This window comes from Chrysochloris asiatica, unplaced genomic scaffold (assembly GCF_000296735.1).
Source record: "Chrysochloris asiatica unplaced genomic scaffold, ChrAsi1.0 scaffold00004, whole genome shotgun sequence".
In the NCBI taxonomy this organism is placed as follows: domain Eukaryota; kingdom Metazoa; phylum Chordata; class Mammalia; order Afrosoricida; family Chrysochloridae; genus Chrysochloris; species Chrysochloris asiatica.
In genome coordinates, this window is record NW_006408522.1 from 30,564,313 (window position 1) to 30,590,734 (window position 26,422).

At 50.8% G+C, this 26,422-nt stretch overlaps 2 protein-coding genes across 2 annotated transcripts in view; one reads left to right on the forward strand and one right to left on the reverse strand.

The window, feature by feature from the left end:
- The first annotated feature begins 1,360 nt into the window (after nt 1–1,360).
- Nucleotides 1,361–21,739, forward strand: SHF (Src homology 2 domain containing F). Its single transcript, XM_006831694.1, has 7 exons — nt 1,361–1,379; nt 1,605–1,858; nt 11,418–11,559; nt 14,309–14,515; nt 17,524–17,695; nt 17,841–17,960; nt 21,553–21,739. The coding sequence occupies exons 1-7, from the start codon at nt 1,361–1,363 to the stop codon at nt 21,737–21,739; spliced, it is 1,101 nt and encodes a 366-aa protein (XP_006831757.1).
- Nucleotides 21,740–24,567: 2,828 nt separating this feature from the next.
- DUOX1 (dual oxidase 1) overlaps nt 24,568–26,422 on the reverse strand; it is a 34,498-nt gene continuing 32,643 nt past the window's right edge. The window contains exon 33 of the mRNA XM_006831695.1: nt 24,568–24,690. Coding sequence (XP_006831758.1) covers nt 24,568–24,690 — 123 coding nt within the window. The remainder of the gene's footprint in view (nt 24,691–26,422) is intronic.

Genomic DNA, 26,422 nt, shown 5'->3' on the forward strand with positions numbered 1-26,422 from the left:
ACCTGGGAGCCTGTTAGAAGTATAGCCTATGGAACCCCATTCCAACTAGAACTACAGAATCAGAACCTACAATTTAAGAAGCCCCTCAGGAGACTTGTGTTTACAGGAAAGTTTAATAAACATTATCTCTCCTAATCGTCCCCGGCTGTCAGGTAGTAAATAGGTAGAATTTGGGGCGTTGGATAACACTCTACTCCATCTTTGAAATCCCGTTCACTTTGGGATATGTTTTCAGGATGGGTCCCACTGACTCCGCACCCTTAGAAAGCAAAGAACCCAGGAGTTAGGATGGCCCTGAGGCAGTCCCCAGGGGGGTGATAGTGGGGTGAAGCAGCTGGAGGCACCACCCTTTCAGTAGAGCTAAAACAAAACTTGGTTGGCTTCAGGCTTACATTTCTGGGGGAAGAACTGACTTTATTTCTAAGACAAAAAAAAAAAAATTGCCTAGCGTTTGAGCATCCAGGCTCAGGAGGATACAGGGGTTTGTGATAGACAACATTGGAACTGTTTCTAGACTTGATTTATTGACTTGTCTGTTTCTATTCTGTCATTAATCTGATTGACAATAAATACGAATCTGACTTGAAGGAGTTTTTGCCTAAGTGTGGGCTGAAGTCAGGACCGGTGGGCCTGCTCAGGGTGGGTGCGCCTGTAGGTGGGGTGTTTGTGCAAAGGCTGTTTGCATGTGAGGAAGGTGTGTGTGCAAACGACACAGAAGAGGTGGGTGTCTCTAGGGAATTGCCTGTATGAGATGTGTTAGCTGGTTTGGAAAGCAATGTAGATCCAACAGGAGCGGTGTAAGCATAGCAGCTGGATGGGAGGAGATAGGTGGGACTTCCACGGTAACAAGGGGTGTGTGTGGGGGGGGGGGGGGGCGGGCAAGGAGTGCAGCTGTTACAGTTTACAGAACCGTCTCTTCTGTTTCATCTCCCTCCCAAGATTTTCCTCTTAGTATTGTTTCCCGATTTGAAGGACTTAGAGAAGTGGAGGGAAGAAGGCAGCAGAGGGCTGGAAACCTATAACCTGGGGCACCACTGTCCACTCTGACACAAGATGGAAACATATGGGGACGGCTATATCCTCACAGGGGAACGTGTGGAGACACGTGGAGGACTCATCCACTCAGTCCAGAAATCGCATCCCCTACCCCGGGGTTGTCCACTTCGTACATGTCCACACTAGCTGAGAGCCAGCAAACCACCTTCTCCGCCCAGGAGGAGGGAGGCCCGCCCTTAGGGAGCAGAGCCCCTCCCCTCCCTTGTTATTGACAAGCCCCGCCTCCCGCCGCTAGACGGAGTCCCGCCCTCTCCCCGCCGCCCGCCCCGCCCCCGCTTTCCCCTAGCTTAGTCTGGCGGGCCCCATGCTACTGAGCGGAGCTCCTCCGGCGGGCTCCGGCCAGGGGCCGCGGGCGCAGGCTAGCGCTGGGGGCGGCCCGGGGGGGTCGCGCCGGAGCGCTGGGGGTGCGGGAGCCGGCCCTGGAGGGGGCAGCAGCGGAGGAGTGGCCAAGTGGCTCCGGGAGCACCTGGGCTTCCGCGGGGGGAGCAGTGGTGGAGGGGGCAACAAGCCGGCACCCCCCGAGCCCGATTACCGCCCCCCTGCCCCCTCCCCGGCCGCGCCCCCGGCGCCGCCCCCGGACATCTTGGCAGCCTACCGGCTGCAGCGGGAACGCGACTTCGAAGACCCCTACTCCGGAGGGCCGTCTGGCTCTGCCAATCTCATCGCCCCTGCCGCCCCCGGCCCCACACCACCCCCGCGCCACGGCTCGCCCCCTCACCGCCTCATTCGGGTCGAGACTCCTGGGCCCCCAGCGCCCCCTCCAGAGGAGCGGATCTCCGGACCCCCTGCTAGCAGCGACAGGGTGAGTGCCTGGCAGAGCGGGGGTGGTCTGGAGGAGAGGTGGTGGAAGGTCTGGGGGTTGTGAGCCGGACAAAGGTTGCCTGGCCAGGGTCGGGCCGCTAGATATCACGGCTTAGTCCCTAACCCTGGGTCTCCGAGCCGTCACCCACCTTTGTTCAGATTCTTCACCGATTAGTGTGAGAAGGGAGTCCCAAACTCTGCCCCCATCCCTGTCATCACCGTAGGACGGCTGGTGACCCTCCCCCTCCCCGGCTTTGCTCTCTGCCTCGACTCCCGCTCAGTGGATCGGATCAGCGAATCTTTTTCTAACGGGAATTGAGGCGCACGGTGCCCCCTCCCGCCCAATTTTATGGCCTCTTTACCCTCTGGGATCAACAGCTCAGTGCCCTTTGATCTCTGACCCCTCCCCCCTCAAAGCAAAGCCTGCACAAAGCTCCCTTCCTCCTCTCCCTTCTCTTCTGGGAACCCAAGCATCCTTACAGGTGCGGAAGCCCGAGGCAGGAGATGAAGGCTGGGGTTTCCTCTGTTGTCGCAGCAAAAGCTGGCCGTTACCTTACCCAGAGGGAATAGGACTTGATGGACTGTTGTTGTGGGTCGGGAGACCAATGCAGGAAGTATGCAGTTCTTCACCAAGGATGCTGACCACTGGCATCCAGGCAGGCCAACTCCTGGCACCCCTTTCCATTGTCCTAGGTTTGGGGATGGCCAGTGCTCAGGACCTGTTGCCCAGGTACAGCTAAGCAGCTGAGCTCACTCCTCTCCTGGTCTCCCTCTCCTCGAGTCTTTTCTGGATTTGCAGACATTGGGGTAGAGAAGAGAGTGGGACATTAATTGTTCCCCACCTGCCTCAGAAGCCTGGTTGAGAAGTCAATCCCCTGTGACTGGCCCCCAGCCTAGCCTTATCCCTTCCTGACAGTGACAGCTGACAGCCACCCTCAGGCCTCTCTGGTCCTACAGTCTATCACAGTGACTGTATTAGCAGCGTAGTTCTGTTGCCCCTCTTCATTCACCCCCCGGAAGTCAGCTCTGGCGCTTACTCCCTTCTCCTCAAGAGAAGAGAACACACATTTTATTTGGTTGGAGAGCAAACTTGCTGTCCGAGTTCATTGGCTCTTAGGGTGAGGCTTTTGGCCAGCGGACGCCGTTTTGCCCCAGTTTCCTGGAAGAGAGAGATGTGTCAGGGTCTGAGTAAAAGCCTCAGGAATGTGAATTATTTTTTCCCTAGTTCCTGCCATGGGGCATGACTGCCCATCCTAGGCCAGGATCCTTAGCCTGAAGGAAAAGGTTCAAAGGGGCATTTCCTTCACATATCCTTAGGCTCCTTTCTACCTAATTGTCCCCTGGTATTGGATGATACTGTGTGCTGTTGGTAGTAGAGATGGGGGGTGGGGGTGGGGAGTAGAGAGCTAGGCCTTGTTCTTACCATTGATCAGTTTAAGCCTCCTCCCCATTGGCACTTGGACCAGAGCTGTCCCTTGCCCTCCTCTGTAGTGGCTTGGAATAGCCCAACAGGCTAACCACCAATCCATGGGCTCCTCCAGCACTAGGACATGTCCTTCTTGTGTCTGTGTCTCCCAGGTGCCTGACACAAACTTGCATAAAGAGGGCTGCTTAAATCTGTCCTGACTGGTGGCTGTCCATTGCCAGGGCAGATTGAGGGACAGGGACTCCCCAAGGACAGGACTGCACCCACATAGGTCCTACAGAGGTCCACAGTCTCGTCTCACTGAGAATGTTCATGCCTCCGCCTGGGTTGGCTCTGTGATCTGTGAGCTGTTCAGACCTTGGTGACCAGATGTCTGACTCCTTTGTCAGCTTCAGTGGAGGGACAGGAATGAAATCCAGCAGGATCTCCCAGGAGCCATACAATCGGTGGTTTCTTTAGTGGGTGTGATGAGAAGGACCTGGGGTGCCATCTAGGCTGGCCCAGGGGCAGGCCCTGTTACCTCCCACCATTCAGAGAGCAGCTCCCCACCCTGTAGAAGCAGAGTTCAGTGAATTCCAATGTCTTCCCCCTGGGAAGAGCCCAGACAAGAAGACGCCTAAGCCCTTTACCCTAAATCCAGTGTGCCCACCCCCACCCCTGGACCTACTGAGAGGCGTGGGCCTAGATAGCCCACTCAGATGCTGCCCCAGGACCTTGAGGCCAGGCCCCTCCCTCTGCCCCGAGGCTCTGCTAAACCGGTGTTTCTGTACGGAGGCAGCCTTCCTTCCTTGTCTGTTCCTCCTCCTCTCAGCTCTGCAGGTCCTCTTGGCTCTTTGCTTTTGGGTCTCCTGAGGTGAGATGGAGACTGGGGACTGGGATGAACCTTGGGTCAACCTGATTTTCTCCTTCTGGAGCCTAGTGACTGGTGCTGGTGGGTCAGAACCTTCTAAACGGTGCTGGGTCATAAGGGTTGATGAAATGGTGGAAACATTTTTATGAGCCAGTGAGTGTGGGGGCAGAAGAGACCAGAGACCTGGACTGGACCCTGAAAGCCCTTCCAATATGTCAATCTACTGACAGCTCAGGGCCATTAGCCTTCGCCCACCCAGGGCTCTGGCCACCACCCTGAGAGCCACTGTTGGAGTTGGCAGGGTGCAAGAGTGGCCATCTGGGCAGACTAGGCCGAGCAGGTGTGGGAGCAGCAGGAACCATACCCTGCAATGGGCAGGCAGAGCCCTTGCCATCTGGCTGCAGGAAGAAGGGCTCCTTCGTGGGGCTGGGCCCTTGTCCAGCCTTCAGGCCATGTGCTGGCAAAGGGGCTAGAGAATTGGGCCTTCTCTTGCTTTGCTCCTGTTTCTCAGACCTTGATCAGGAAAAATCTGATCTAATTAGAGGAAGGGATGGATATGAGGAAAGGGTCCTGATTGGATGAGGCTCCAGACTGTCTTTGACCATCTGCACAATATGTCGTTTGCCTCCATGAAGCCAAAATATGTGTGCACATGTGTGTGTGTGAGTGTGTGGTGATGGGGACAATAAGACAGTCAGGAACCCTGTATTGTTACAGGGACTCTTTCTCTAAGTGGATGGAGGAGCTTGTTCCTGGGGTTTGTGAACCCCCAGAAATTGTACTTGGGTGTATAAGCATTTTTCTGAGAAGAGGCTCACACATTTCATATTCTTATAGTAGTGCACAGGCCCCGAAATATTAAGAACTTTAGAAAGATACGCTTATATATGTATCACCGTGGACTTGGATTCTCCAGGCCCAAATCTGGAAACTAGTGAACAGACAGAGAAGGAAGAGTTAAAGTAGTGAAGTAAAGGAGATAGTCAAGGATCTAAAATTGAGTAGACGTGTCTGCCCTTGGTTAGGAGGGTGGAAAGGAGGTATGAAGGAAGGATCATCCTTTAGCTGGTGTTCATTGAGTGTTTGTTCAAGTGACACTGGCCTGGACACTGAAAGGGACACTCCACTTGGTCCCTGTGTTTGTTGAGTTTGTTTGCTTTCATTTTGCTTCTGGGTAACTTCCACAGTTGGAGGTCTTATCTCTATCTCTCTGCTCTGTAATGGAGATGGAGTGGAATGTCCTGGGGAAGGGAAGGATCTAGGTCTAGGGTGCTTTGTGGACTGGTTAAACCTCTTCTGCAGAAGGAAGCCTCGCCTGGTGCTCCTCATGGCTTCAGGCTGACCCTGTGCTTTGAGAGTTTCTGAGGCCTCCACCTGCTGGAGGACTGTGTGGCCGACCTTCTACCCAGCTCTGACTCCTCACACTGCGGCACCCACTCCCTCCGAAGGACATCTGTGGCATGTTGGCTTGGCCAGTGACTCACTGACACCCCAGCCTTGGCATTCTACCTGTTGGGGGCCCAGAACAGCTGGGACCCTGTGGACTCTGGATGAGAGGAGCAGGTGGTGCTGGACAAGTCCTGGCCAGGGCCCAGAGATAAGGGTTCTTGCTGCCACAGACCCTCAGTGATAGTAAATGAGAGCAGAGATGAGGACCCACACCTGCCTGTAGTGAGTCTGGGATGGAGTGCCGCAGTGCCTGGGGCCCAGGCCTCCGGGCTTCACAGCACCTTGAGGTGCTTTCCTTGCTTGGAAATTTTGTCTCTGTCACTGTGAGGTCCTAGAGAACCCAGGATTGTGGTATTTCATCTTTAGTAATATAATGGCTGACAGTTACTGACCATGGTGTGTACCTTGTGCTTGGTCCTAGGTTGGAGCAGGTGACATGTACAAGGGGATTTCAAAAAGTTCGTGGACAAATTCCCATATCTTTTCATTCAATATTTCCATTAACTTCGAAGCCCCCTAATATTAGACTAGTTGATCTTTACAACACCCCTGGAAGGAAGATTTTATGACTATCCCCGGGTAATATATGGAGAAAGCGATGCACAGGAATGCTTAGTCACCCTCGCACGGTTTCACATCTAGTAAGTAGCAGAGCCGAGATTTGGTGAACCCTATGCCAGGAGCCTCAGACCTACCACCAGTGACCAGCAGAGAGGAGGGGTTTACTAAGTGTCTGCTAGTAAAGAAGGGGAGGAGACTCTTAGAGAAAGAACTCAGGTGTGTTTTGTGTAATTCCAAGGTGGCCGCCAACCCACATTATGATGGCCTCATAAGGGGAGATGACATCAATTACAGGTCTATGATGTTTGATTGTTTTATAAGCATGGCTCTACTTTTGTAATTAGTACAGCATAATTTGCAGTAATTTGTTTCATGTGAAGGAGTTTCCCTGGCATATAAAATAGAAGGGCATTCCAATAAGTGAGAACAGCAGGTACAAAAGTTTGATTTCAGAGATGATAAACAGTGTACCATTTCCCAAATAGGATAATAGGGTTTCTGTTGAAAAGGATAAATACTTTTGAGAGATGCTGACTTAAACAAAATTACACTAATTTCTTTGCTACAGGACTTCTCAGAGCCTTTAACATGCTAAGGTAATTTAAATCTGCAAGTAAAGGAGAAAAGATGTTACAGTTTCTCAAATGTTAGAAATACCTGGGTCAAGGGGCTTGAATGCTTGAATATAAGTGACTATCATAAAGTAGTCCTGGTGTGGGGCTGGAGGATAAGCACTGGACTGCAAGATCAGTTTGAACAGTAAGGTTGGTGGTTCAAACCCACCAGTCGTTCCTTGGAAACCCTATACAGGGTTGCTATGAGTCGGAACCAACTCAATGGCACTTAACATTTATTGAACACTGACTCTGTACCAACCTTTGGGCTAAAAACTGTTACATGCATAAAAGTCTTTGTTGTTGTTGTTATATGCCATCAAGTTATTACGTGCCTAGTGGCCCTGTATAGGATTTCTGAGGTGGTGAGCTTGAACCGCCGACTTTACAGTTCAAATGGCTTTGCAATCTGGCGCATTGACCCACAGCGTCACACCAGGACTCCAATAAAAAAAAATCCACTGCCACTGAGTCAATTGTAGCTTAAAGAAGCCTGTAGGGCAAAGTAGAGCTGCTCCAGAAGATTTCCAGACTAAGTTGTAACAGAAGCAGACAACTTCATCTTTCTCCTGCACAGCAACTGGTGGGTTTGAACCTTAACCTCTTGGTTAGCAGCCCAATGCTTAACCCACAGCACCACTAAGGATCTTTACAGTCCTCGGAGGTAGGTACTCTTACTGTCTCCATTCTACAAATGTTATAAACAGAGGCTTAGAGACATTAAGTATAAAAAAGTGGACTCCTGGTGTGGTGCTGTAGGATCAGCACTGGACTGCGAACCAAACAGTCGAAGTTCAAACCCACTAGCTGCTCCTCGAAAACGCTATACAGAGTGGCTGTGAGTTAGAACTATCTTTAAGGCACTCAACAACAACAACAAATAAGTGGAGGAAAGGATTGTGGACCTGCATAGCCATCATCCTGGCCTCCTTGGAGCCCAGTCCGTGAGGTCACCCCATCTCCCCACTGCCCCCAACATTTCATTGCCTAGTGGCAAAGTAGAAAGCCATGAACCAGATGGTGGGACCCTACCAGCTAAATCAGAGGAGTCTTAGGCAGGAAGGAGATCCATTCTAAGTACAGCAGCTGCTCTGGGAGGAATGCCAGCCAATCGGAACCTATGATGAGCAGGGTTCTGGAGGCCACCCTGCTGGATTGCAGCAGGCACAGAGGCCGGGCGACTCTGGACAGCAGCTTCTTGGTTGTTTGGAAATAAATCAGCATTTCAACAGCATTCTGGCTCTACCAGCCTGTCTGCCTAAATTTCAGCCCTGATTTTATTAGTGCCTTCCCTGAAGGCCCTTTGCCGCTGCTTTCTCCTTTCTGCCCTTGAGCAAGAGGCTTTGATCACTGTTTAAATGTAAACTGCCAAGAGCCATCTCCTGTTGCCCTGGCTGCTCTGAGGTCAGTCTGAGTGAATAAGGATCTGAGTCAGGCCACTCCAGAGGACGGAGAATATGGAGGAGGCCTTTGAAGTACCCAATAAGTGCATTGAGCACCTACTGTGTGCCAGACCTTGTGATGGTCATGGGACATGGCAGTGAACACAGAAGGGCAGAGACCATAAGCAAATAGCAAATCATGCTAACTCAAGGGTCAGAAGCCCACAGTGACAGCTGCTCCCAACTGAACAGGCTTGCCTCCTCGAATGGCCTGTCAGACTTCCTAGCAGGTATCTCTGCCACTGCTCCCAACTCCTAGGCCGTGGGTGGCTCCTCTGGGTGCCCCAGCCCAGGGAGTGGGGCTGGGTCTTCCTGGAGCAGGGCGTGGAGCCAGGTGTGGAACAGAGGAGCCATTGAGTTGCAGAGCTGCCACCTGAGCGCCCATGGGCATGTAGGTTGGGGTTGAGGAAGCCCATGCTGACCTAGGTGGGGTCTCTTCTGGGCACAGGCCCAGGATTCCAATGTGATGGGCACTGCTTGCAATTCTGATCCAACTTGTGAGTGACGCTGGGACTGTTGTTGGCTCCTAGGCTTGGGGGCTTGGGCCAGTAACTCTACTCACCAAACAGCTCCTGTGGACAGAGATTTACTTTTGATGTTTCATCCTACCCAGGATTCATGCTTCCTCCCTCCACTGAAGGAAAGGGAAAGTGCTTCCCTTGTCCAGTCTTCCTGTTTTCTGTTAATTGATTTAACAAATATCTACTGAGGGTTTTTAGGCACTGAGCAGTAAACAGGAGTCCTGCCCTTAGGATATTCATGGTCTTTGGGAAGACAGACAATAAAACAAGTATTTACTATAGATTGTGATAATAACTCAACATGAAGGTGCCTAACCTGGCCTGGTGTGGATTCAGAAAAGGCTTTATGAAGAAAGAACATAATTAGAATCAACAGGGGTTTGCAAGTTCAGGAGGAAGAGGAGAGTGAAATCCTGTGAGGTAAGAAAGAGCACAAGGCTTTGAGGAAACAAAGTGATCCAAGGTGGGTAGAGCAAAACCAAAGAGGATCTTTCAATCCTTTTAACTTTGGCCTTTTTCTTCCAGGCACTGGAAAGCCATGGCAAGGCTTAATTAAGGCCAACATATTAGTGAATTCAATTACTGTCGGTTGAGTAGCTGCCTGGTGTGAGTTCAAGGCAGTCACCTTGGCCAAGTGGGTGAGGCCGTGGGTGCCAGGTAACCTGGAAGGAAGCAGCTTGGGGTGGATGAGTGGATTTCTTTTCTGTACTTCCCAGGAAGGAGGACTATAGGAGTTGACACCTCCAAGAGGAGATAAGGTGATCTAGTTGTTGAGTGCTGTGGATCCCAGCTCAGGACGACCCCCGATGGTAGAGCAGACCTGCCCTGTAGGGTTTGCTTAGCTTATATATATACTCTTTATGGATGCAGATGGCCAGGTCTTTCTCCCACGGAACTATGAGGTGCATTCGAACTCTCCACCTTTCAGTTAGTATCCGAGCATTTTAACCATTTGCACCCCCAGGACTCCTGGATGATTGAGTCGGGTCTGAGACAGGATTGCTGTGAGTAAATCTTTACAGGATCAGAAAGCCTCATTTGGTGGCTTTGAACTGCTCACCACCAGGCCTCCATTCCTGGATAATCTAGTGAACACATTTTCCAAGTGTCTGCAAGGAGCCAGGTGCTTGTTGGAGTGCAGAACAAAAATGGCAAAGAGGTCCAGGCTGGTGGATGTTCTGGATGGTCTAGTGGTGGTGTTTGGAGGCTGAGAAGTGGTTGTCTCAGAAGTAGGCAGAGATGTGAGAGAGCTAAAGGAGCTGAGGGGCTTGACTGTGCACAAAGTGGGAGCTGAGGGACTGAACCATGGGATGATAGATAGATGTCACTGGGATGTGCCTCAGAGACCACTAGAGGGACAGTCGGGCCCAAAGAATTTCAAGAAAAGTGAGGAGGTTCCTTTTTCCATCTCTGCCTTACTGGGGACAGGGCAGTTCCTGATATCTAGATCCTCTAATGAAAAAGGGCAAGGCAGTGCCCCCCACAGCTCTCAGTCCAGCTGGCTCCCACAGCTTTAATCCTGCCAGAACCAAAGCCTAGGTTGGAAATTTGGAGAAGGGTCAGAATGGCTGCTCCTCATAACTGCAGGCCGTGGAACCACCTCCTGTCCGCACTTGTCAACTCAGTGGTGCACAGTACTCCCAAGGTTTTAGCAGCCCATGGTGGGCTGGGCTTTGTCTCCACCTCAGCAGACTCCCCCCGGAGGAGCCAGGGCCCAGCCTGGAGAAAGACTCTATTGTCCTCAGTGGCACCACGCCTTGAGCACCTTGAGCTCCTCTGCTGGGTGTGCAGCTTGCGGTTTGCTCTGCTTTGACTGGGAGCAGGGACGGAGGGGTGGCCATGAGCCATTTGTGTGGGAGAAAGGAGCAGTGTGGGAAGTAGAAGACCGAGGTGAGGCCTTTCCTGTACCTGTCATCCTGGTGCCAAGTAGGTTTCAGCAGAATCCAAGTTCTGACTTTCCTTAGGGTTGTCTCTCTTCCAGGACAGCCAAGATGTCCACTGGTGGCAGCATACATTTGCCTAAAATGTTCTAATCATGGTTCCTCCATTTATGTAGAAAGGTCTTACATATGTTGATCCATAATTACCCTAAGCAGCCTCCATTTCCTAAAAAGTGGAGACTGTAATACCCATTTGACAGGGACGTTGTGGAGGTAAATCAAAATAACTGGCACACAGTGTTCAGCCTTTTCTTCCTTGATTGTCAGCAAATATTTCTTTGACCAGCATCTGGAAGCTTGCTGGTAGGCATGGACCAATCTAATCTCTGAGTTACCTCATCATTTCCTGCATGCTCATTGAATTCTTCTAACATCTTTGTAATCAAGTCTCCAAATTCATTCCCTTTGTTGAACCACCTGGTGTAGTATCTTAGAATCTTGTTCTACTGACGCATGACAAAGGTAAGGCACTAAATCCCAGGAGCTCCATCCAGGCCATTTGGCCTAGGGGATATCTCAGAGGCATAAAATTAACAGAAAAGAAAATAGCACTTGGTTGGCAGCCTGGTAGGGAATCCATGCAAAAGAAGAACCATAGCTTGTGCCCATCTAAGCTCAGAGTCTGCTCCTGGGTAACTGGGGCTGTGGGCTTAAGGAAGCCTACCCAGGACTCTTGCTCATGTGGACAGAACACTAGGGGGAAGCAGAGTGACCTCTCAGATGTCTGAAGGGCCCTCTCTTCACACTCATCCCACAGTTGGCAATCCTAGAAGATTACGCGGACCCATTTGATGTTCAAGAGACTGGTGAAGGCCCAGCCGGAGCTTCAGGAGCTCCAGAGAAGATCCCTGAAAATGATGGCTACATGGAGCCCTATGAAGCCCAAAAGATGATGGCTGGTAAGTGATGGAGTCAGTGGGAGTTCTCCCTGAGGCCTGGTAGCTGCAGAACATGCTCTGGGACCCACAAATGTAAAGGCCAATTCCTTGATCCCTAGCTTCTTGTAAATATGGAGAAAGTCTTCTTTGTGTCCTTGGGGAGTGTGACCAATGCCTTCAAGACAGTTACTTTTGGAGAAGACGGTTTGACTTGCAGTGCCTGCGATCTGAGGCAGTAGAGAAGGCCAGGCTACCAAGAGTGAGGTAGAAGTATTTGGGATGGTTGGGAAGAGCAAGATAGCAGTATGAGCTGTGACCCAAAGATCCTAAAAGAGAATTGCTAGCTTTGGGGAAGATGGTGAGTTTAAAACAATATGATGTCAAAGTGGATCATTTTTTATAGCAACTGGAAACATATGATTAGAAATAAATACAGATATAATGGGTGTTATGACACTGGGCAAGTGGTTAAGGTGTGTGAATAGGAAATAATGAATAAGACCTCAAGATCCAGGGAAAGAGGTCAATTGGGAGTCATCATAGGGGAGGATGGGCTAGTCAGTTGAAGTCAAGACCCCAAAAGAAGGATGAGAGGGAGCTTTATTCAAGGGCAAATAGTTTCTGGGTGTGTATGGGAGAGGCTGTGCGGAGCATTTGAAAGGTCTTGAAGGCTAGAATGAGGTATTTGAACCTAATCCAAAAGCAAAAGAGATTCATGGTAGATTCTTGGGCAAGAGAGAAACAGGTAACTATGGCATTTGTGTGGCATTCGTTGCAGGATAATGCACTGGACTGAAGGTCAATTTGAGCCACAAGGCTGTCGGTTCAAACCCACTAGCTTCTCCTTGGAAACCCTATATAGGGTCAATATGAGTCGGAACCGACTTGACAGCACTTAACAACTAGAAAAAAATGGCATCAGAAAGTTGAGTACGGAGACTCTTGTGGAAATTGTTTGGGTCTTTTAAAGGGGTCAATAACTAATACTCCTTTTTTCTCTGTGGTGCTGTGGGTTAGTACGCTGGACTACAAGGTCAGTTTGAACAGGAAGGTCACCAGTTCAAGCTCACCAGTCACCTGTCACTCCTCAGAAACCCTATATAGGATCACTATGGGTCAGAACCAACCAAAAACAAGCTTAGAGAAAGGATCCCTGGTGGCTCTGGGGGTTAAGCACTGAATTGCTAACCCCAAGGTTGGCAGTTCAAACACGCATGTCACTCCTGTAAGGATTTAGTTTCAGAAACCTTAAGAAGCTGTTCTTCTCTGCCCTATAGGGTGCTGTGAGTCAGAATTGGCTTGATGGCAGTAGAAATCTTAGAAATCAGAATAAGGAAACAGACAAAAATGTTAGCTTTGTTATTGATAAAGTCGATGGGAGAACATTATCTATCTCTACAACCACAGTGAGCTTCTAATACTTTGCTGCAGAATGAATCTTGCCCACTCAGGTTTGGGCATTGGAGGATAGTTAGAGGAGTCTGCATGGGAACAGGCTAGTTGTTGCATAGAGGAGAAAGAGATCTAAGGAAGAGAATTGAGTGCCCAATGGCTGATCAGATAACTTGCTCTTTCTTTTTTGAAGATGTGGGTGAGGTAACAGAGAATAGTTAAGAGTGTTATTCTACGTATAACACAAGCCAGTGGAGTGGAGGTTTCCTTCTCCCCCCAGCAGTAATCTAGGTGTGTGTAGTCCAGGGTGAAAGCAACTAGCATTGGGATCTGAAGAATGAGCAAAGACCAGGTCCAAGGAAAACACTGTGGTGAACAGAGTGGAGAAACCAAAAGGGTGGCCACCCTACCTAGGTCACAGAGGTATGGATACCTAAGAAGTCCCCCGAGTGCCCTGGAATTGTATGTGAAATTTTGAGGGCACATTTTTTTTCATAGCTTTCATCAGATTTTCTCTGATGAAAGAATCCCCAAAAAAGAATCATGAGGGAGGTGTGGAGAATTTGATATTGAAACAATGTAAAGTCAAAGTGAAATACCTTTTTTTTTCCCCCCCAACTTTGTATTGTGAATTGAATGAAGGTTTACAGAGCAGATCATCAGTTATCAAGAAATTATATAATTTGTTTCATTACATGGTTGCAGTCCCCTCCATGTACCAACAGTTAACAGTGTTTAACTCTTGCAAAAGTGAACTATCTTTATGGCAATTGGAAACATATGGCTAGAAATATAGATACACTGGCATCATGAGACTGGACAAGTTGTTTAAGGAGTGAGGGTAAGGAAAAATTAATAAGACCTTGGCTTTGGAGAACAGAGACCAAGAAAGGGTCCAGGGAAAGAGACCAGTTGTGGGTGATCAGAGAGGATGACAGTCTATGAAAATGACTTGTCAAAGAGGGAAGTCTCAAAGGGAGGGTGGTCAACAGTGTCTGAGAAGCAAAGAAGGGTTTTCTGATTGTGAAATGATGTCATTTGGGATACAAGGAGGTTAATGGAGCTGAGCAGCAAGGAGGAGATAAACTAGGACAGGACCCTGCCTCAGGTTCCTAAATGTGTAAACCTCAGCTTCCTAACACATTCTGGGCATTGCAGAATTCTTTTTTGGTCCTCATCTGTCCTTGTGCCCCTTGGGTCCCATCCTCTTGGAGTCTCGGAGGTATTTTGGGGTGAGGAACTAGTATGGGCTGCCTCAGAGCCAGTGGCATCTTCTCTGAATGAGGCTTGACTCACTGCTGGGGACAGCTGCCAGAAGACAGGGACCAGGCAGCCAAGGCTAAGCTCACCCCTTGCTCTTCCTGCCTTGCCCTGTCAGAGATCCGGGGCTCCAAGGAGTCAGCAGCTCAGCCCCTGCCTCTTTACGACACGCCTTATGAACCAGAGGAGGAAGGGACCACCCCAGAGGGTGAGGGGCCCCCCTGGCCCTGGGAGTCCCGCCTGCCTGAGGATGATGAGAGGCCTCCTGAGGAGTATGACCAGCCCTGGGAGTGGAAGAAAGAGCGGATTTCCAAAGCCTTTGCAGGTGAGTCCCTGGGTGGAAAGGGCACGTCTGTTGGGGCCTAAGAACTTTCCAGAGCCTTGAACCAGGTTCAGGGAAATGCCAGGAGTGGACCCTAGGGCCCAGGGGAGGCCCAGGAGCTGGGCTGTGCCACAGAGAGTGCAAATGTGATCATGTGGATTTGCAGTGCTGTGTGCTGGGTCAGGAAATGGGCATGGGAGAAGAGGATGAAGGCTTTTCCCTGCCTCTCAACCCCTTGGAGACCAAGAAGCCTGGGCCACTTCTATCATTTGTAGGACTGGGTATATTTAAAAATAAAGAAATTCTAGATCACATTTATAAAAATTGTGGCTTATGTTAAATATTTGCATTTAATAAATGAAGCTTTTCACACTTCTAACAATGCAAACAGCTGTGTGTGTAACCTTTAGATATAACAGCCCTGAATTGGAGGGCTTTGTCTCCCAGTGGTAGGCCCTGCCTGGACCCCAGCCAAGTACCTGGTCCATGGGGGATGTGTGAGACATAGGAACCCGTGGGGAAAGGGAGGCTGTGAGAAAATCTGTTGTTGCTGAGTGAGGATCAAATTTCTCTTGACAACCACACCAGTGTCCATCCCAGACCTGGGAACCACAATGGAAAGGTGCATGTTGGTGGACAGGGGGCGGGGTGGTGGTCATGCAAGATCTTGCAGGACAGAGAAGATTATAGGTTTAAATGTCTAGCGTTCTCATTCCTATGCCCATGTCCCCCTCACCCCTTCTTGGGCAAAGGGGGTCATCCTGGAGCTGGGCTCAGTCCTCCACGTTGCCCTCCCCACCCTGATTGCCAGCCTGGGAAACCACAGGTTCCTAATTTTCTTCCTGTAAAGAGCGCACTATTGAGGATGAGCCGTTTATCTCCACAGTCTCCTTGGAGAATCAATACTGTTTGCATTGCTTAATGGGAAAATCTATGCTCGTCATTAGGAAAGCTCCTTAGTAGTCCTGCAGCCGCTGGGGGCTTCACTCTTCTAATTGTCGGGCTCAGGATGGGAGCAGGGGGTGGGTGTTAATGTCAATAAAACATCTGTCCCCAATTCTGAGCATTCCTGATAACCCAAAGCTGGTCTGTCCCATTCTCACTGCCCACAAGGGAGGAAGGAAAAAGGAACACAAGGCTGGGGGTACCAGGAGGCTATGGGAATGTGGCCGTGGTGCTGGGCGTGGGAAGCTCCTTGTTCTTTGCCTCCTGGCCCCATTGGACCACAGAAGTTGTGAGGGGTCCAAGGAAAGGAAGGCACAAGGCAGGTAGAGCAGGATCCTGCCTACATCTGTCAGCAGTTCACTCCCTGAACCTCCCACTGTTTGACTAGGCTAACCTGGTATGGTCAGTGCTGGCTCTGCTCAGCCAACCCTCTAAGAGTCCTCCCCACACATTACCCCTGCCTCTGGCTCTGCTTCTCCATCCACCCCACCTCCTTTCTAGGCTATCCTGTGTCCTGGCTCTGGTTTTGGTGTCTCAACCTCTGCCTTTCTCTGTCTCTGTTGCTGTCTGTCTCTCTTCTCCCTCTGTTACCGGCTCCAGTTGACATTAAGGTCATCAAAGACCTACCTTGGCCTCCACCTGTGGGACAGCTGGACAGCAGCCCCTCCCTGCCTGACGGGGACAGGGACATCTCCGGTCCAGCCTCACCCCTACCTGAGCCCAGCCTTGAGGACGGCAGCGGTGGGTTCTATGGGGGCTTCCAGCCAGGGCGCCGTGTATTCTCAGCCCTCAGGCCCTGTGGGCTTGGTTGGAGGTGGGGCAGGGTTTGGAGAACCCAGGAAGAATCCCACTTGTCCTGAGGAAGAGGGAAGAGACAAAGTGCACGTTCTGTCTCTGTCACTTGCTGTGGGGAGGGTATCTTCTTGGGGGAGGGTCCTTCCAAATATCTTCCCACTAGGCTATAGAAATCCACCCCTTTAAATTCACTTCTTTGGGTAGAGCTTTGCCCAAAGCAAACACTGCCAAAGTGGGTGTGCTCTCATGACCGGAAGTGGCTAGCGCCTTAGAGTACAGGAGAGGTGCTGATTTTCTGGTCTTGAAAGTGCTACACGGAGACACAAGGAGCCCAAATGGGGAGAAAGAAGGCCCTGAAGTCTTCATCTGCTTTGTTTGCCCAGAACGTGTATGCGTGTCTGAGCATGTACACAGAAGCGTGTGCTCCTGTTTGTACCTTTGTGCCATAGTGTGAGCAGATATTTTGAAAATACAAGATGGAGGGTCTCTGTCAGGGGCTGTCTTGTGCTTCCTTACCTGGAAAAGAGGCTTTGATTCTGTGTGAAGGTGCTGTAGAGACAGATTCCAGCTATGCCTAGAAGCAGCATCTGTGATGTAGTGAAAAATGTGAAATTATTCACTGCAGATTAGTAAATCAGTACAGTTAAGCCCATGTTTACCCTGCTTGTGAGGTTATCTGACAGTGGTGGCTGTCCCCTGTGAGTGTGAGCCTGGAGTTCAGTCCTGCACTGGTCAGGGGAGGCAGAGCCAGCCACTTCTGGTGGGGGAGGGGAGCTGTGGGCAGTCACTGGCCCAATGCGGTTGGTCTCTGGACAGGATTAGCTTGTCAGGATGGCACCAAAGGGAATCGGATAATTGTGCTCAGATCAATAAGTCATTTCTACAGAATGGCTTGGCAGGGTGATCTGGAGAACGGTAATGAACTCTGTGGAGGAGAAAGAAACAATATTATCAGCTCTGAAGCCATCGTGGAAGGCAGGAATAGGAGGAGGCAGTTGGCTGCTGGCTGCAGAGGAGAAACTTAAGTGGTTTCTCATGTTGCTCCTCTCCCATCTCCTTCCACAATGTGTGGTACAGGAGGGTCAGCGCCCCCATTCCCACCTGGAGGTGGAGCTAAGACTGTTTCCAAGAACCATGAGCACGCCCTGCACTTCTGGAATGTTCCTTTGACTCCTTTTGATGCTGGCAGGAAATGGGGATGCAGTACTGGCCATTCACTAGGGCTCTAGCTACAGGATCCTCAGAGTCCATGACTGGTATGTTCCCCACAGCCCAGTTTGAAGGATCGGAGAAGAGCTGCCTGTCACCTGGCCGGGAGGAGAAGGGGCGGCTACCTCCCCGACTCTCCGCAGGGAACCCCAAGTCAGCCAAGCCCCTAAGCATGGAGCCCGGCAGCCCCCTGGGGGAGTGGACAGATCCAGCACTGCCTCTGGAAAACCAGGTGTGAGTGTCTGTATCCAGCTGGGGACTCCCTCTCTTCCCTTTCCCTTCCGGGCACTGGCCTATCTGCAGGGGTCACCCAGAATGGGTGGGCTTGGATGGCGAGGGACCCAGCAGAGATGCCCCTCCCCGCTTCTCTTATCCTCAGATGGTACCACGGAGCCATCAGCCGCACAGACGCCGAGAACTTGCTCCGGCTGTGCAAAGAGGCCAGTTACCTGGTGCGCAACAGCGAGACCAGCAAGAATGACTTCTCCCTCTCCCTGAAGTGAGTGTGGGCGGCTGCAGGTGGGGCAACAGTCAGTAGAACAGGGGGGGCTCCATTAGTCTCCCCATGCCTAGCCAAGAGAGCCCTGTCCCCATGAGCTCTGAGGTTCATTTGGACACTTGTGACTGCCAGGTACTGGGGGTCCCAAGGGGCCTGAGACTCAACCCCTGCTCTCAAGAACTCATAATCCATTGGGAAGGACAGCTGAGCTACAGCTTTGGAAGGGTTCTGTCACTGACTAACTGGGAGACCTTAATGTCTCTAGGCCTCCGTTTCTTTTTAAAATGGGGAAGTAGTTAATGAAATAATGTATGGGAAGCTCCATTATTAATGGAAATCCAAGCTATTCTAGAAGCACAGGTGAGGAGTAGTAAGAAACTTTGTCTGTGGGAATCTACAAGGTAAGATGGGGGCTGGGCCCTGGCAGGAGGGCAGAGCAGTGACCATTGTGAAGTGGTCGAGGGTCTGAGTGATAGTGGTTGACAACTGAGCTTTCAAGGGTCCTTAAGAGTTGGCTAGGCAGGGGCCTTCTGCCTTCCTTCCCATCAGCCTTTTTCCCTAGGAGCAGATTCCCAGGGTCCCTTGGTAGGATGGCCAGCCCTCCCCTTGGCACCCCCGAGTTCTGGCTGGTGGAGCCTGCACTAGGCAGCCTATCAGGGCGGTGTAAGTATTCACCCACCCCCATCACTACTGGGGCATCTATACCACTTCCCACCAGATTTACTCGGTGCATTAGAGTATATGTATACCCCCACTTCAAACATCTGATCTATGGAAACGTAAGTCTAACAGCAGATACATTTGGGTGGTAATCAATTTCACCAAAAGATAATGGGAAATGTGTCCAACTATAACCAAGAAACTGGAGTCCTAGCATTTGATACAACTAGCTATGTGACTCTAGGCAAATCACTTAATCTCTCTGGGCCTTATGGACCCCTGATTCTACAGAGTTGCTATGAATTGGAATCTACTCAATAGCATACGTAGTGGTTACGAATAGGGCTGCGACCCTTAAGGTCAGCAGTTCGAAACTACCACCCGTTTCGTGGGAAAAAGATGAGGCTTTCTACTCCCATCAAGATTTACAGCCTTGGAAACCCCGTACAGGGTCGCTATGGGTCGGAATCGACTCGAAGGCACATACAACAATAACAACTCTGAGCTTTGGTTTCTCCATCTACAAAATGAGTTCGTAGAAACCTCTGAAATTTCTTGTAGCGCTTATATTCTAAGAGTCTGAATTATTATTAAATCAAAGGAACATTTCAGAAAAATCTATCTGTTAACAGTTTGATTTATATAACTTCAGGAATATATATTGCTTAAAAGTTTATGTTGTTGTTAAGTACTGTCAACTTGGTTCTGACCCCTAGTGACCCTATATAGGGTTTCAGAGGAGCGACTGGTGAGATTGAACCACTGACCTTGCGGTTCAAACTGACTTTGCAGTCCAGTGCATTAACCCACAGCACCACACCAGGGTTTAAGTACAGACAGTATATATACCATCTCTAAAAAGTGCCCGTATCAGGGTTTGAACTCAGTTCAGTCTGACTCCAAGAACCACATTGTGCTGTTCCTGTTGCACAATCCCAACCCTCATTTAGTGTAGTGTGGGGGGGTCTGGTACTGTCTAAGTTAAGGGAACACACCAGGGGCTTAGGCTCCCAGGTGGCCCTGCCTGAGCCTGGGGGTAAACAGGGAAGGCAGGTCTGGAGGAGGGCTCCAGCCTAGACTGATCTGAACCTCACTGCATCTGTCTGCCAGAGTCTAGTTTGCATATAAATGACTTCTCTGAAATACAATTATGATTTCTCTTCTTTCTGTAATGGAAGGGCTTTCACTGGTAATTAAACAGCTTCTTCAAAAAACCCTGCCAGCGGCCCTGCACCCATCATCTAGTCCCTCCCTGGCTCCCTGAGGGTTAGGGGAAGGCTCTACTGTATCCAATGGACCTTTGGGATTTTTGTCCCAGGAGGTCAGAAACACAGGTAGCTCCCCTCTGTGGTGCTGTGGGTTAATACACAGGATGGCAAGGACAGTTTGACCCTCAAGGTTGGTTCAAGTTCACTAGCTGCTGCTTGGAAATCCTATACAGGATCGCTATGAACCATAACCAACTTGACAGCACTAACAACAAGGGATCTGTTATACCCATGAAGGCTGTCTCTCAGCTCCCAACTCTGGACACTAACTTGCAGCCCTTCTCAGCCAAGAAGAGATAATGTGTGATTTTCAGGAGAGGGAGATTCCCCCACATGGACTGTGGGAAGGAAGGAACAAAATTGGAGAAGATCTAAATGGCTGCCCACAGCCTAGGGCCTGGGCCTTGATGTTAGGGTAGACAGGGGAGGATGACCACTCAGGCCTGTCTCTCTGTCTACACATTGTCCCCAGGCTCTTAGTTCCTTTCCCGTAAGACTGGTGTGGTCACCATCAGCCACAGTCTGTATCTCAGACCCACAGATGGATGGATGACCCTACACCCTAACATACATACACCCAGCCTTAAGGCCCCCTGGTGCCCAGAGCAGGAAAATCAGGGAAGCCTCTAGACTTGTCTCCTAGCATCCTGGGTTCCTAATGAAGGCTTCAGTGTGCTCAACTATGCCACAAGAGGAGAGAGTTAAGGGCCTAGATGTCCTCATCTCCCACTCCCCTTTTTCTCTTTACTCTCCCCCATTTCTCACTTGTGGGCCTAGTGAAATAAATGCATCCAGGCAGGACTCCTTGTACCTAGGCAGGAGGTTTGACACCCTCACTTCTTGGAAGAGGGGGGACTCACCGGTTTCAGCCACCACACCTACCTATAATCCCTGTACTTGCTTCCCATGGGCTCTGACCAGCATCAGACAAGTACCGAGACTTCTGGCCTCCCACAAACAAAGCTTCCCCCTTGCCTGTGGGTGAATGTCAGACCTGACACCAGGTAGCCCACCCTCATGCCCTCTTTCTAAGACTCAGGGTGCCTGGGCAAGGAGGTGGTCCTATCTCCCTTACTCAGAGCTGTGAGTGGGCAGGGCCTGGTATGGATGTTGATTTCTTGGATTATGGCAGGGAGATGGGGGAGGCAGTGGAGCGTGTCCTCTCTGAGAGAAGAAATTGAGCTGCAGTGAGAACCGATGATGTCATCCTAGGCTAAAGGATGGGATAGATGAGAAGGGGCTTGGCTGGAGGCCTAGATAGCAAGAGGATGAAGGGATGTCCCCAGGAGGAGGCAGTGGACAGCCTCACTCCCTCCCATTCTCCACAAGGGAGAGCCCCCAACTGTTCCCTAAAGTAGCTGTTCACATGTCTCCACCTACCCTCCTGCTAACGGGAGCCCCTCTCAGGGAGGCTGAGGGTAAGCCAGGTGTGCCACATAGGGTGCCCGTCTTGCAGGGTGGGTGTGGCTGCTCCAGGTTCTATCTGCTGCCACGACCGCTGCCATTTTCTGGACTGACCACGTTCCGTATCACCTCCCACTTTCTGCTGGTTTTGGAACTACATTTGCTGTAGTGGGAGCTAGGGAGTGGAGTGGGGAAATCACTGATGGCTGGGTTGGGGGGCTGTGTAGACCCCCTCTTACCAGGGTCTCTCCTCTTTCCAGGAGCAGTCAGGGCTTCATGCACATGAAACTGTCCCGGACCAAGGAACACAAGTACGTGCTGGGCCAGAACAGCCCACCCTTCAGCAGCGTTCCTGAAATCGTGCATCACTACGCCAGCCGCAAGCTGCCCATTAAGGGTGCTGAACACATGTCCCTGCTCTACCCAGTGGCCATCCGAACTCTGTAGATGTTTGGCCCAGCACCGTGACAGACCTGGGTCCAGCCCTTTGCCCATACCCAGGCTGAGGGTTTTGGCACCTTCGGTGGACTGACCTTCACCTCACAAATCCTCCTTTCCCTCTCTCTCCCTCAGATCCAGTAGAACTTGGGAGATTCCTTAATTTATTCTAAAAGGAAAGGGCTACGGGCCTGTGGAGCTAGGGGGTGACTGTAACACAGGGTACAGAAAATTCTTGGGAGGATAACCCTAGGAGGAAGGGGGGCACTAGAGCCGCTGGTCTTGTAAGGAGTTGGATATTGGCAACGCCAGCCCCATTCCGCCCCTAGGGCAGAGGTGATGCCGTCACCAACCCCTTCTTCCTTGGTCAGTGCGGGGTGAAACTGGACGCGAGCGCACCGGGCCGGACCATCTCTCCGCCTCCATCACCAAGCCGCCTGAAGGCTCCGCCAGTAGTCTGAAGCCGGATTTGGGGAAGGCAGTGGCTCCTGGGGCGGGAGGTGGCATGGGGGGAGGGGGGAAGAGTAGGGGAGGGCTCCGGCCGGAGCGAACTTGTGCAGTCCCCAGACGCCCCGGCTTCGGGCCAGAGGCAATAAATAAACGCAGCCCTGCCAGGCACTGCAGCGCGCGCTCCCGGCACCGCCCCCCCCCCTCCCAGGGGGAGGGAGCGGAGAAGCGAGCAGATTGTTTATAAATCAGCTCGGGAGCAGATGCAGAGCGGCTGTGAAAAGCACTTTCGAAGCATCAAGTTCCTTTCTTTGACGAAATGTCAAAACACCCCCGTCGCCCCCACCCCAGCTGGGGCCACCGGGAGCCGGTCGTCCGCGTGGCGCCCCCTCCCCGCGGCTCCGACAAGCGCGGCTTCCTAAGAGCGCAGCCAATTTCCTGCCAACAGCCATTTGTCTGGGAGGAGGGGAGACAGTGGAGAAACAAAGAGGCTGCGCGACAGGCGGAGGGGGAAATGGGAGGCCCGGCCACGCGGGGAGCAGCGCGCTGAGGGGGCAGGAAGCCTTGCGGGGCGGTGGATGTGGGTTCCTGGGACCGTTTCTTTGCAAGAAAAAGGGAAATGCCTGCACCACTTCTCCCTGGACTGCGACTCCAGATTCCGGGTCTCGTGTGGTGGGGCCGGACGTGCGCGCCCCCTGCTGGCCGCGGCTGTAACCGCACGCTCGAGGTCACAACCGTCTGCGACCTACATCCACATCTGGAACCTGCGGAGATCCGGGTACTGCCCACAGAGCCACCAGGCCCGCCCTTCTTGCAAAATGAAACTCACTGGATGCAAAGAATATTAGTCACCCCACAGGGCAAACCTCCTTGGCTGAGGGCGCCCTAGTAGACCGGGTCTTTTCCAGAAACTAACCATGCAGGTTCTAAATACGGCATGAATTTTGGAGTCTGTAATACAGTGGTGGTTGTCTCCAAAGCAACGATAATGTCATCTGGCCGAGTGTTTGAATTCTATAGGAACAGTAGAATGGAATACTTAAAATCAGGCATTGTTACAGAAATTCCCTCACAGAGGGTTATACTACATTTTAGGAGAGAGTTGGAGAGCACCCAGCCAGGCTGCCAATGAGAAAACAGAGGTCCACCTTTACCTGGAAGAGCCACGTTAGGCACCAGTGCCCAGCTCCCGTTGTGTCCAGAGAAGGGTAAGGAGCAGTAACTTAGATCCTGGAGTAAGCTGGGCCAACTCTGGCTCCTCAAGAGCGCAGGTTGGGTCCTCCTCTTCTGCACCTTCTACCCAATGTACCACTGCCGTAGGTGTCCTCATGTTAACCACCCTGTTGCTGTTAAGTGCCTTGAGTTAGTGGTTATGGATCACAGTAACCCTATAGGGTTTCTAGGAGTCCTGGTGGGGCTCTGTAGGATAAACAAGGTCAGCTGTAGGAACCCATCAGCTGCTCCTTGGAAACCCTATACAGACAGTCGCTATGAGTTGAAACTGACTCAAGGGCATTTGACAACAATATAAGAGGATTTGAACTGTCAGCTTTGTAATTAGCAGTCCAGCGCTTAGCCTAAAGCCCCTTTATTAGGTAGGGCAGTCCCAAGCGGGATTCTTGATGGAGTGGATAATAGAGGATGTCTGAGCCAGCCTTAGCTGGTTGGGTGAGTGGCCTCTGCTGGTGCCCCCACCCCATCTGGGGGCAGAATAAAAAAAGCTTGGAAACAGAAAGAAAATCATTTATTTGTAAAGAAGACCATTGGAGCAGGGGAGAAGAGGGCTGGAGAGAAAGGCACAGATGGGTTTGGGGTTAGGGTCTGACAACTTACTGTACATGTTTGCAAATGGGAGAGATCAATTGCACCATTAGACAAGTGCTGAGGGAGTTTCTGTACATCTCTGTGGGTCCAGCCTCTACCCACTCCATGGCATTTTCCAGCCCTTTTGAAAATAGCCCAAAGGAGGACAAGGTTCTGGGGTGGGGGGCTCTAAGATGCCAGCATCTGTGCTCCCATCCTTCACTCCTATGCTCACAGCCCACTACACACACACACACACACACACACCCCGCTTGTCAGCTCCAGCCTTTCAAATTGTTTTTGGGGGGTTTTATTCTATTCTCTCTTATCCTGGAAGAAGAGACTTTAATTTGCCCTAAAGCAATAATAGCTTTTTCTCACCTCACAAGCTCTTGTCCCCTGGTAGTAACCCTGTTCCCAACTTCAGTCTGAGACATCCTGGGCCTGGGGGCCTCTTAGCCCAGATGGTGACTAAGGTTGGGAGGTGGGAAGGGGAGATAACTGATGTAGCCAGAAACAGGAAGTGCAAAGGTGAAGCGTGGACCCAGTTCTCTGCTCAACAGTGGATGAAGGCCTGGGCAGGGGGCCTAGAAATTCTCATAATGATGGGAGAAATGAGTTCGGTCCTGCTTGTTGATGAGTTGGCATGCCTTTTCCACATTTTTGGTCATGCCTGGGGGACCACAGCTAAACACCCCGATCTTCTGGACCTGTTGAGGGAGGGAGACATGTAGGCTAGCTTAGTGTTCAGAGACAGGTCCGAGCTCCATTTTTTTGTTGAAAGAGCAGCAAGAATCCATGGCGACAAGTCACTCAGTGTTAACAGATCAAGCTCAATTTTTGTGAGTTCTAGCTTAATATTTCTAATGCTGTTGTTAAGTGTCAATGAGTCGATTCCAACTCATTAGCGAAGTGGTTACAAATTGGGCTGCTAATCTTACGGTCAGCAGTTCCATGGGAGAAAGATGAGGCTTTCTGCTCCCGTAAAGATTTACAGCTTCCAAAACCCTGTACGGGGTTACTATGAGTCGGAACTGACTCCACGGCACATAGCAACAACAACAACAATAAGCAGGAGTGGGGAACGTCCAGCCCACGGGCCATATGAGGCCCGTGACATCATTTGGTTTGGCCCTGCCAAGACACTGCCAACTGCCATTCCAACTATCACATTGTTGTTGTTGTTGTTGTTATAGTGCCATCGAGTCGGTTCTGACTCATAGTAATCCCATATAGGGTTTCCGAGGAGGGGCTGGTGAATTTGAACCACCAACCTTGAAGTTCAAAATGATCTTGCAGTCGACTGCTTATCCTACAGCATCACACCAGGATCCCATCACATTGTTGTTAAGGGCCGCTGAGTCGGTTCTGACCCACAGCAACCCTGTATAAGGTTTCCAAGGAGTGACTGGTGAGCTTGAACCATTGACCTTGCAGTTCAAACTGACTTTGTAGTCTAGTGCATTAACCCACCGCACCACACCATCACATTGTTGTTAAGTACTGTGGAGCTGGTTCCAACTCATAGTGACCCAGCACAGGGTTTCCGCGGCTGTAAATCTTCACAGGAGCAGAAAGCCTCATCTTTCTCCCACGGAACAGCTGTACTTCCAAACTGCTGACCTTAGGGTTACCATTCCGATTTGTGACCACTACGCTACCAGAGCTCCTTCACGTTGTTATTGTTGTGATGTGCCATGGAATCGGTTCTGACTCATAGTGACCCTGCATAGGGTTTCCGAGGCTGTAAATCTTTATGGGAGCAGAAAGCCTCATCTTTCTCCTGCAGAACAACTGGTAGTTTCTAACTGCTGACCGTGCAATTAGCAGCCCGATACGTAACCAATATGCTACCAGAGCTCCTTTACATTTGTTGTTGTAGTTATGTGCCGTGGAGTCAGTTAGAGGTAAGTTAATTAAATGCTTTACCAAATACAGAAAGCTAGTTTTTAAGTTGATAATTTTGTATGGTCCCTGAATGAGGTTATAAATATACAAATGGCCCTTGGCAGAAAAAAAGTTCCCACCCCTGCTGGGTAGGGTTTCCAAGGAGCAACTGCTGAGCCTGAACTGCCAACTTTGTGGTTCAAATGGACCTTGTGATCCAATGCTGATCCTATAGTGTCACACCAGAACTCCCACATTTCTGATGTTGTTGTTGAGTACTATAGAGTCGGTTCCAATTCATAGTGACCCTGCACAGGGTTTCCGGAGCTGTAAATCTTCACAGGAGGAGAAAGCCTCATCTTTCTCTTGTGGAACGGCTGGTAGTTTTGAACTGCCGACTTTGAGGTTAGCAGCCTGTTTTGTAACAACTACCAGAGCTCCTTCGTATGTCCGATTGTTGTTGTTGTTGTCAGGTACCATCGAGTCGGAACCGACTCATAGCGACCCCATGCACAGCAGAACGAAACAATGTCCGATCCTGGGCCAACCTCACTA